Consider the following 11,631-nt stretch of genomic DNA (forward strand, 5'->3'; position numbering starts at 1 on the left):
AACCCAGATCCAGTCAGAGCCCCAGGAAGAGAGGATAGGCGGGAGGGAGGGAAGACTCTAAGAGATGATTGCAGAGAATTTCTCAGAATCAGTAACAACAGTCCTCACATTCAACAATCCCAACAAATCTCAAGCAAGATCAATCCAAATGCTTCTTAGGCGTGTCCAAACAAAGCCACATGACACCAGAGACCAAAGCACATCTTCCGAAGATGGAGGGAGAAAGAATATCACAAAGGAGCAACCCAGGGGCCACAAGGTGGTGATGAAATAAAAGAAAACAACCATCAGAGGATCACCGAGGTACAGGTGTTTTTCAGGAAGAGCAAAATGACTGCAGAAAGAAGGCTATGAACACAAGAAAGAATGGTGAGCGAAGAAATCTACCATCTCTTTCCTTTTAAAAGAAGCACAAATCAGAAAGAAAACATTGATATTTTTGTCTACTAAAACGTAAACATCTGGGTCAATGAAAACACACTTTATAAAATCAAAATCAATGCTCATTGCTGAGATTAACATACAGAACTAAATGGACCCCAAGAGCACAGCTAAGATTCAGGATGTGGCCAAGGGGATGAAAACATCCTAGGGCCACTGTAGCATTCAGGAGGAGGCAAAGACGCTGAATTAGGACTGCAGATGTTCGTGTTACAGTTCCAGAGTGGTGTCTAATAGAAAAATATTCACTTTTGTAACTTCATTAAAGGTGTGAGGTTGGGGGGACATGGGTGACTGGAAAATATCATTAATCAACACAGCAGAAAGGAAAAGAGAAAAGAAACCCTGGACGGTCAGGACATTTAAAATAAGGCAACAGAAATTACTATACATCTATGGTGACCAAAGTAAGAGAAACTTTCCAGTTAAAAAACAAGGTCTGTCAGATTTTTTAAAAATAAATAAATAAGCAAACAAAAACAAAAAAGTTTTCAGTTTTATTTTAAAGGGCACATTTAAAGAAGAAGGACCTGGACAAATTAAAAAAAAAAGAAAAAGATAGGGAAAATATAGGAAAATACTAACCCAAAGAAGCAATATACTATTATTATTATCAGTGGGGAGAAAAACAAGACTTTAAGGCAAATCACTTACTCATTACTTACTGATAAATTGTTCAGTTCACTCAAAGAAAGCAATTTAAATTTGTATGCACCTAAAACATAACTTCAAGCATATATAAAGGAAAAGAATTAACAAACCATTAGGGGAATCTGACAGACATTGCAGCAAGGAACCTGAACGTGAAGGCCAGGTAGACCAGAAGGAAGAGATTCTGACGGTCCCGCCTGAGCTGGGTTAACCAGTGTGCTTAGAGCACTCCCCAGCACAGCTGCCTGAACGCTTACAAAGCTCCACCACACACAGAACACAGACTCACCATCTCTTAAAAGCTGGAATCAGAGAGACAGTTCTCTCCCACAAAGCAGTCAGTTAAAATCAATAGTTAAAAGGTGATTAAAAAAAAATCTCGTCCTTATTGAAACTTAAAACCGACCAGAAGAGCACAGTGAAAGGAAAGACACACGACCCTCCTGGTCAGGACATCAGGGGTCCTCCCAGGTTGAGATGTGGCTACTGCAGAAGTGACACGAAGTCCCTCCTGCTGTTTTATGTGAAAGAGCAAAGGCCCGAGCCAGCAAGCTGGTCACACCGAAAACATCTGATGGGAAACAAAACAAACACTCCACCTGTACCAAGAACTTCAATGAGAGAGAAAGCTGTAGCACTTTTAGAAAAAAAGATAGAATATCTTTCAGTTCACAGAAGCATGAACTATTAAGGAAAACAGTGATGAATCTGACCACATTAGAATTTTTAAATTCTCTCAAGGCTCCATAAGGAAATTGGGGGAAAGATCTTTCTACCACATGGAGCTGAGCTAGAATGAGAACCTGAAATACATAAGTTTACATGAATCAGCAGAAAACAGCCCGGTAGAAAGATGGGCAAAGGACACCAGCGAGCCCTTCACAGGAGAGGAGACTCACAGCCAGAACCACGCAGCGGGTCCCCTGATGAACGTGCAGCTGTATGCTCGTGAGTTCCCTCCCGAGCACTTGTCTGTATTTCATACCCCAACACGGTTCAGTGGGAAGGGCAGGTCATGGAGAAACGTCTGTGATGTGGCACCACCTCCCCTTCTTCCTCCCCTCAAATCCTGGCCACATTTGTGGTAGAAATACCTCAAAAAGTGGGAAGTCCCCTCAGCACCCAGTGCTGCTCCTTCCTTCACAAAAGGAAGAAATGGAGCCCAGGAGGCCCTGGTAAGGACGAAACCAAGACAGGAAGATGTCAACTGACATCCAGCGGTCCCCCACTAGGGGGGAGGGCTTCCCTGGGCACCCCCGTCCGGCCAATCCTTCCCCCAGTGTCCCCTTACATCCATGGGTGCCGGAGGGGTTACGTGTGCTGTGGTCACTGTTTCATAAAAGGCAGCAGGTGCACGCCGGAGGACAGGTCAGGGTCGGAGCAGCTGAACTTCTGAGGGTCAGACTTCCCAGGTGCGAGCAGAGCCCTCCTCCTGAGTCCTCCGGCTGTGCCCGTAACACGCATGGTGGCGGGCTCATCCGTCTAATTGTGAGACAGAGGATCATCCCCGGGTGTGGGGGCCACGGGCAACCCAGTGGGGAGCCTTGTGAGTGTGCGATGTTCCTTCACCCAATTCGTGCAGCAGCGCTTCTGCAGCCTCCCTGCTGCCCATGTGGGCCCCGTCTCCCAGCTATGCCCGTGTCCGCAGTGCTGGTCGGAGTTGGAGCCGACTCGGATCGGTTCTCCTGCCCCCAGAGCCCCGATCTGCCCCGCCATCCTGTTCAATGCACAGCTGTGCACTCCCAGGGACTCGGGGACAGAGGCAGAGGGCCCTGCCCTCGTGGTGACCACACAAGCCTGGCCGCCAGATGCACAGACACTGGCTGGGATGGAGTCGTGGACCTGGAGCCAGGTGCAGCCCAGCCAAGGCCCCGAGGCCCTGCACACAGCGCAGGCCCGCTCCTGGGGCTCCCCACTGGCCTCCGGACCCCAGGTAAAGGGGCTAGAGCCCCCAGGGGAAGGGCTGGTCCCGGCTGGGCCACTGTCCATGCCCCAGTGTGGTGTCTGCAAGAAACCCCAGTGAAGTGAGCACAGGTGGCCTGCCTGCACTACTGGGGCTGTGGACGGCCACCTGGATGTTTGTTGTCTCTGGACATGGGTTTCCTCCTCCATTCTGGGAGCTCTGTCCCCTCCTTAGCCCCCCTTCTAGCCCTCTGTGTAGGTGGACTCAGGGCACAGCACCTGCCCAGCGTCCTAGTGACCCAGGGTGACTTGCTGTGCTCTGGGGTGAGGGTGGTTTGCAGGACAGAGTTGGTGCTCCCACCACTCTCATCCTCATGCCCCTGGCACCCATGGGTCCTTGCCGTCTTTCTTTCGACATGTCTCTGGAAGGAGGAGCTGAGCAGTGGGGTCCCCGGCCCGTCAGCTTCTTGCACAGGGTTGTCTTGCCTGTGGCACAGCAGTTGCCGGTCACCGCTCATCTCTCATCCCCAGGGCGTGGGCTGGTGTCCCCATGACAGCGATTCCTGGGTGTGCTCTCCTGACGCCTCTCAGGCTGCTTCCGTGCATGTCTGCTCGGGTCACCCTGAGCCCCGTGGTGTCGAGTCACTGGGCTGACATGCCAAGCAGCAGTGTTCTGTAAGCCCCAGTCTCACCTCAGTGGGGACTCTCAGAACGGACTCTGACCCCAGGTCACCCTGTCCCCTCCTCGGAACCACCAGACGTGACTGCTGAGTGGGATGTGGCCAGTTCTCCCCATGCCCCATCTCATCAGGGACTCTCAGAGCATGCCCGGCCCTCGGGGCCAGCAAACCCACTTCTCTGTCACCCAAGGGCTCACCCTTGAAGTCTGGAATGTCAGAAATCTGAGTGTTTGTCCTTCTCTTTCCCCGACAGACTCTGCAGGATTGGACCAATGGGGTGACTAGTCAGATCCACGTCTCACCTGGGGATGCCTACAACTCTCCTTGGTTGCCCCACCTTCCAGCCACAGGGCTCGGTGGAGGCCTCAGGGCCCTGGAAACACTCAGGCTAGATCATGGCATCCGGCCCCATTACTTCAAGGCAAATAGATGGGGAAACAGTGGCTGACTTTATTTTTCTGGGCTCCCAAATCACTGCAGATGGCGACTGCAGCCATGAAATTAAAATACACTTACTCCTTGGAAGAAAAGTTATGACCAACCTAGACAGCATATTTAAAGGCAGAGATATTACCACTGGAACAACCATAACCTTGACTAGACGGACAACAAAGGACCATCTAGTCAAGGCTGTGGTTTTTCCAGTAGTCATGTATGGATGTGAGAGTTGGACTATAAAGAAAGCTGAACACCGAAGAATTGATGCTTTTGAACTGTGGTGTTGGAGAACTCTTGAGACTCCCTTGGACTGCAAGGAGATCCAACCAGTCCATCCTAAAGGAGATCAGTCCTGAGTGTTCATTGGTAGGACTGATGTTGAAGCTGAACCTCCAATACTTTGGCTACCTGATGCGGAGAGCTGACTCATTGGAAAAGACCCTAATGCTGGGAAAGATTGAGGGCAGGAGGAGAAGGGGATGACAGAGGATGAGATGGTTGGATGGCATCACTGACTCAATGGACTCGGGTCTGGGTAGACTCCAGGAGTTGGTGATGGACAGGGAGGCCTGGCATGCTGCGGTTCATGGGGTTGCAAAGAGTTGGACATGACTGAGCAACTGAACTGAACTGAGGCCTCGTTTGTGAAGAGGTCAGGTGTTGTCAGCCTATCCTGGAATGATCTGACCCTCCATCCATTCGGCTGGAGACATGGGGCCAGTGGGTGAGCCAGGGCTAAGGACATATCCAGAAGTCTCCAAGGGCGGGGGTGGGGTTTAGACAGCCCTTCTTAGGTGGCCAGGGCTCAGCATGGTTACCTCCATTCTCTGTTGTTCTTAGTGCTTATTTAAGAAGTGAGGCTCAGATAAAATAACTAAAGAAACTGCATTTTAAAGCCTCCCACAAAAGTCTAGGGTGGGGGAGACAAAGGTCAGGTCACAAGGGATGGGGGAAGGGTGCAGCTTTGGCTGGCCCCACAGGAGCCCAGCACCCTCCTGGCGGCTCTGCAGCACCCTTGGCCCCATAGCACCCTTGGGTGGAGCCTTCCAGCCCTCTGCCTGTGATCCCGGAGGCCCACGAGGCGGGCCGTGGACTGTGGGTCTGCAGGGGGCCCCCACTGAGTCACCGCCTGGGTAGAGTGAGGACCAGGCCGCTACCTGGACCAAGTGTGCAGACGGGAGGGAGCGTGGGTCTCCCACCCACATGCCTGAGTCCCGTGAGTGACAGTGTGACATTGAAGCTTCTAGGGGCCCTGCGGGTCCTGCTCTGTAGCTCTAGACCTCCCCGGTGAGCCCGGGCGCCCGCCTGACCGGGGCTAAGGGGGGAAGGACTCAGTGCCTGCTGACCGACCGTGGCCCATTGGTTATTCCAGGCCAAGTCCTTGCGTGCTGCTGCGTCCGCCATGTGTCGCATGGCCCCCTTTCTATCTGTGCAGACTTCTGTTACGCGTTTTTAATTTGGTGTGACTTGTAATCGATAACAATAACCTTCTTAGCTCTCGTGTCCCTCCTACCCCAGCAGTTGACCAAGCTCCACCAGCTGGCCATGCAGCAAACCCCCTTTCCTCCCCTCGGACAGACCAACCCCGCTTTCCCCGGTACGTACCCAGCCGCCCTTTCTGACCTCTCTTCTCACCCGGGGCCTTTCTCTCTCCGAGCGTCTGTGTTCAGGGCAGTGAGCCGAGCAGGTAGGGCTGTCTGAGTGCTGGGCACAGTGCTGGACACGCTGCCACGGGCGGGCAGGGGTCTGTCTGATGTCTCTGTGCGGGTCAATCACCCCACAGTTGGCCTTCCTGAAGGAGACACCTCCCCCTCGAGGGTTCGTCCTGCTCTGCTGCCCGCTGGCCGTAGGGGAGGTCCTCCTGCAGGAGGTCATACACCCACCCGCAGGGCTGTCTGCCCGGACGGCGCCCCCGTAGCGCAGGGCGGCGCACCAGTCAGACTTTGAGCTTCCCTAGTTGAAGTGACCTTGCTTCTCTCCTTGAGGGCAAAACATTAAATCTGTTTCTTCTTTGCTCTCCAGGAGAAAAGCTGCCTTTACACTCCTCCGAAGAAGCTCAAAATCTGATGGGCCAGTCGTCAGGTAAAATAAAACCACGCTAAATGGAGAGCCAGCAAGCCAGGAAGGGACCTGGTGGGTGGAAGGGGCCAGAGGGCCACTCACTGAGCGCCTCGGGGGAGGGCTCCCGCCGTCCGGGGCCGGCCCGTGCGGCCACTCCAGGTCTGCACACATGGCTCCCGGTTTCCACCTGTGGCTCTGCAATCGCGGTGATAGGTCAAGTCTCTGCCAATGTCCAGGGCACAGCTGCCTCGTCAGGTGGAAGGTCATTTATCCTCCCAGGGGCATAGCATGAGGGGCTGGAGGGAAGGGCCGACCAGCCTGTGAGTTTTCGTAGGAGAGAAGACCACTGTGGGGTGGATCTGCATTAAACTCCCCCTGACGTGGCAGGGAGGGCATGGATCCCCAGATCCCGTCACCCAGGCTTGGAACAGGGGGTGTGGCTTCTGACAGGCTGTTTGGGAGCAAAGCCACTGGAGGCATGTGCCCTGGACTTGGCAAGGGCCCTGTGACAGAGGCGCCTGCCATGCTCTGACCCACTCCCCATGCAGGCCTGGATCAGAGCAGAAGAGCGAGGGTCCAGCTTACAGGGAAGCCGGGGAGGGGCTCAGCCGCCACCCCCACTGCTGTTCTGGACCTCAAGGCATCTGCCTGTCATCTGTCCCTCAGGACCACAGGGGCCCGGCTGAGACCACAGGGCTCAGGGGTCGTCTCTCGGGCTGAAAGCCCAGCTCTGATGCTCCATGTGCTTGCTGTGGGTTTCTTCTCGGTGCGGCTTTTAATTAAGCTAATGGAGATTTTAGTGAGTGGAAACTAGAGGAAAACAGAATAATTTTGATTATGGAGCTGGATACCAACCTCTGCACAGTTCCATATCCGGGTGATAATACGTGCCAGGGGCTCGTTAACAGTGAGATTTCAGTAACCGCCCAGCCCTGGTCTCCAGGAGATTGTCTGGGGGCCCCCAGGGCCTGGCCTTGCCAGGAAGAACGCTCCCTCACTGCACCCCAACCCCACCACAGCCCTCCCAGCATGACCTCAGAGACAGGGGACTTGTGTTAACACATCCTTGTGACGACCTCCCTCTTCAGGGCCCCTGGGACCCTTGGAACTCAGGTGCACATACATCCCCATGCACACACTCACACCCCCCATGTGCATGGACACACACGCCCCCCTTGTACATATGCATACACGCCCCACAATGCACATGCACACACACACACACATGCACACAGGCACACACACTCCCCATGATTATGCACACACACACATGCCATGCACACACACACACACATGCCCCCATGTACATGCACACATATGCCCTCCCATGCACACATACACCCCCCATGCACACACACACCCCCATGTACACACACACACACCCCATGCACAGAGGCACTCACACCCCCCGTGCACATGCACACTCACGTGCCATGGCAGTGGGTCAGGAAGCTGGATGGGTTGTTCTCACTCTGAGGCCGCGTCACACGCTCCCCGGCATCTGGGACTTGTGCAGGAGAGGCAGTACTTGCGACTCCTGAGAGGACGCTCACCCCTGGGATGGCTTTAGCACCTTTTCAACAAAGTCCCCTCATTTGGAAAACACAAACCAGGAGTCCTTGCATGGTACTCAGGACCAAGGAAGTCTCTGAGGTGACGTTTTAAATGTCACTGTTGACTGAATGTGCGTACAGATGGACGAGGGGCTGGTAATTGTATTGAAAATACCTTTACAAAAAGAGAAAGAGCAGGAGCTCCAGGTTTAGCTGCGTAAGAGAAACTGACGGACGGTTCGGGGCGAGTTGGTTTGTTCGGCACAGCTGAGCGCGATGCTCCACGGGCCCCAGAACAGCCTGCACCTCGCAGGCCCCTGTGCTTGAGACACCGGTGGCCCCCGCGCATCTTGTTCCAGGGACGTGGTTGCCATGGAGGAGGATTTGCGGGCAGGGGCTGGGCAGTCCCCTTTGTCAGGACCCCCTGGGTATGTGGGGATCAGGCTTAGGGGCAGGGACCAGCGAGGGAGGAGCAGGGGTTGGGCAAAGGGCTCAGGTTCCGGAATGTTCCAGAGAGCGGCGCCTGCAATGCCTGGCTGCAGGGGTGAGAGGGGTGGGGCTGAGGCAGGACGGTGGGGTTGCAGCCACAGGCTTGAGCTTGAGCTGCCTCCTGACAGGGTGGAAGCGCCTGGCATGAAGGAGTACTCTGCCCGGTGATTGCCTCCCTCCCCTCGGGGCCCCTCAAGGCCCCCCTGTTTTGTGGTCACTGTTTCTGAAGCAAGTGTGGGACTTGTCCTTGATCCTGAGAGGCTGGCTCTGACTTAGTGGGTCCTAAGATGGGATTTGTAGAGTTGGAAGCTGCGATGTGTGAGGAGCTGGGCCTGGGTGCTCACCTTGGCCCACACACCCTGTGGAAAGGCACGTCTTCCCTGGCCCGGCTCTCGGTCCAGCCTCCCCGCCCCAACACTGGAAGTGCTGTGAGGGGCTGGAGCCACGGGGCCTGCAAGGGAAGTGGGGGGTGGCTGGGGCAGCAGAGGCGGCTGTGCTGGCGAGTCTGGGGCAACCAGGGCTGGTGTGACCACCCAGGCATAGCCACCAGGGTGTCTGAGCGACGTCTGAGGGGACTGTGCCACACGGCAGACAAGTGACGCAAGTTGCACCCAGAAGGAAAAGGGGACCCACCCCCTGCCAGGTTCCTTCTCCCTGTTTGAGAGATGCTGGGTCAGGAGAGGGGTGGCAGTTGGGACCCAGAGCTCACAGGCCCCAGCACCCAGGTGCGCAGACCCTGCCCTGGGCATTCCCCAGCCCTGCCTGCCTGTGACCGAGTGGGGAGCGGGGTCAGGTGCCCACGCGGTGGGAACAGCCTTCCCCCAGCCTTCCCCCGCCTAACCCTGTCCTCTCTCTGTGCCCAGGTCTGGATGCCAGCCCCCCGGCCAGCACTCACGAGCTCACCATTCCCAATGATGTGAGTACGTCCAGCCTCACCCACCTGTGCCCATGTGCATCCCCCCCATTAAGCAGCTGAATGCCCTTGGGGGTGGGTGACGTCACCCCCAAGTTACCAGACAGGGAGGAACCATGGGGGCTTCAGGGTGAACTCAGAATGAAGATGTCAGAGCTGCCCGGGGATCCTGGCTGCCCAGTGAAGGCCCTGCCCTGGTTCAGGATCACCCTGGGGACAGGTGGTCCAAGAGCACCCCAAAGGCCCTAGAGGGCCTCCCACACTCCCCTGACATGCTTCCCTCACAGGGCCTCACACACTCCCTTCACACACGCCCCCATACACTCTCCCCATGCCCTCCACCACACAACCCCTGATATAATCCCCCACAGGGTCTCCCATACACTCCCCCCACACCCTCTATCCACACTTCCCCCACACACTCCCCTCACACCCTCCCTCACATGCTCTGTTACACCCTCCTTCACACATTCAGTTATCTCCCAACCATCCTCTGGAGCCTCGAGTCATCCTAAGAATGTCGACTCCAATCTCCAAACCAAGACACCAGGGTGGGTGTGGATCTGGTGTCTTTGGAGGGACAGCAGCCTGGGGGGGGCATGGCGATGGCTGGGGACATGCCTCTCCAGCTCCTGTGTCCACTCAAACATCTCTCCAGCCCGAGAGTGCAGCCTAGAGGGGCCAGCGTGGCCTCAGGCCCCCAGAGGACCCTGAGCCAGGTGAGGGGTCTCCATAACTGCAGGCTCTTCATTTGACGGGACTTCCTACAGTCGAGGCCTCGAGGCTCCCACCCTCCAGCAGGATTGGAGGCGTGCCTCTTGGGGGAACCGGGGGAGGGACCAAGGCAACGGGACCCCCAGCTCCCCTTGCGTCTCAGCTACACTCAGGCCGCAGTGGATTCTCTCCAAGATGCTCCTGCATCCTTTCTTCCAGCTAATAGGCTGCATAATTGGACGCCAAGGGACCAAAATCAATGAAATTCGACAGATGTCTGGAGCGCAGATCAAAATCGCCAATGCCACAGAGGGGTCATCAGAGCGCCAGATCACCATCACGGGGACCCCAGCCAACATCAGCCTTGCCCAGTACCTCATCAACGCCAGGTGTGGGCCTGGGTGGGGCCTGGACTGGCCTGCCTCCCGGGGTTCTCTTCTGGGGGTGCTTGGGGAGTCTCCAGGTGACACAGGTCCACACGCACTCCTCTGTCCTCTCACACTAGACTTCCACCCTCCAGCCACACCCACATGGCCCCACACAAGTTGCTGGGCGTTGACACCCCACATGGCACGCTGTGGGGAGCCCCACGTCCACACCTCCCTGGCAGGACGACTTCTGCACCCCTCACTGCAGTGGTGGCAGTAACGGCTGTAGCGGCCTGGGCCTGTTGCATCCCCCTCACCCCAGCCCCATGTGGTGACTGGGATGCAGGCCCCAGGCTGGGAAGGAAGGGTTAGGACTGAAGACACCTCGCCTGTGAGAACACAGTGACCCGTGACCTGTGCCCTTGTCTCTTCCAGGCTGACGTCCGAGGTCACCGGGATGGGCGCTCTCTAACCCGCCGCGCCCCCACGCTCACCACCTGTGCAGACGGCCCCCCGCCCCCCGCAGATGTAGAGGTTTCTTTACCAGCAGAAGCTATCTGTGCCTGCCCTAGACCTGTGCCCGCAACGCTCCAAGTGTGTCGGGGGCCCCGGCTCCACCCTGACACTGCTCCAAGTTCATTTACGCCTGCTCCTCACGCGTTGGCATGCCATGTCCATTATTTTAAAGGCTTTGTGGCCACTCCCATCTGTGACGCTCTAGAAACGTCGTTCCGTAGTGTCCGTGTAACCTTTTTAAGACTTGGTTTGACGTGTGGACGTTGTCTCCGAGGCCCCAGAGCTGTGGTCGCAGGAAGCCGCCCCTCCCCGGTCCCCTCGGCCTTGTCTCACGTGGCCGCACAGGTCAGCACCAGGTGGGGTGCACATCTCCCTGTGTCCGAGAAGTGGAGGGCTCAGGGTTGTGACAGGGGAGGATGGAGCGGGCTGCTGGGCCCCGGGCATCTATCTTTGGGGCTGACAGTGTGGACCAGCTGGGGAGGCACCTATGCACTGGGTCCCAGTTCAATAAACGATGCGCGCTGCCCCTCATCTTGGACTCCTCTCTGTGATCCCCCCCGCCCCTCCCGTGCCTCCCACCACGCTCAGACCCCACACATACCGAGGAGCGGCTCCACATTCTCAGACAAAGTGAGGTTCCACCTGCTCCCACCTTCAGGGTTCGGCTTGTATGAGTCTTGCTCGTCTTACTTCTGCCAAACTGCTTGGATGGCAGAGATGTAACCCCAAGTCCAGCGTCTGCAAGTGAGGCCACCCCCTCCTCCCCTGGTCACACTGTGTGTTCAGTGGCCCTGAGCTTCCCAGTGGGAGCCCATCCCTCTCCGCTGCCCCCCCAGCTTAGCCCACCTGTGCTCACCCGCAGAGCCCACCGCACACCTCCGTGCTGAAGCCCGGGGGACCCAGGC

General features: G+C 56.4%; 1 protein-coding gene across 12 annotated transcripts in view; it reads left to right on the top strand.

Annotated features, from left to right (window-relative positions):
• PCBP3 (poly(rC) binding protein 3) overlaps positions 1–11,243 on the top strand; it is a 219,397-nt gene extending 208,154 nt beyond the window's left edge. For 8 of the 12 annotated variants that reach the window (XM_065943010.1, XM_065943009.1, XM_065943008.1 and 5 more), the window contains 5 exons: positions 5,631–5,709; positions 6,135–6,194; positions 9,079–9,131; positions 10,062–10,231; positions 10,646–11,243. In XM_065943010.1, coding sequence (XP_065799082.1) covers positions 5,631–5,709; positions 6,135–6,194; positions 9,079–9,131; positions 10,062–10,231; positions 10,646–10,682 — 399 coding nt within the window. In that variant the 3' untranslated portion in view covers positions 10,683–11,243. The remainder of the gene's footprint in view (positions 1–5,630; positions 5,710–6,134; positions 6,195–9,078; positions 9,132–10,061; positions 10,232–10,645) is intronic. The other 4 variants (XM_065943013.1, XM_065943018.1, XM_065943015.1 and 1 more) reach the window with 3 other exon arrangements.
• Positions 11,244–11,631: the final 388 nt, after the last annotated feature.

This window comes from Muntiacus reevesi, chromosome 8, assembly GCF_963930625.1.
Source record: "Muntiacus reevesi chromosome 8, mMunRee1.1, whole genome shotgun sequence".
In the NCBI taxonomy this organism is placed as follows: Eukaryota; Metazoa; Chordata; class Mammalia; order Artiodactyla; family Cervidae; genus Muntiacus; species Muntiacus reevesi.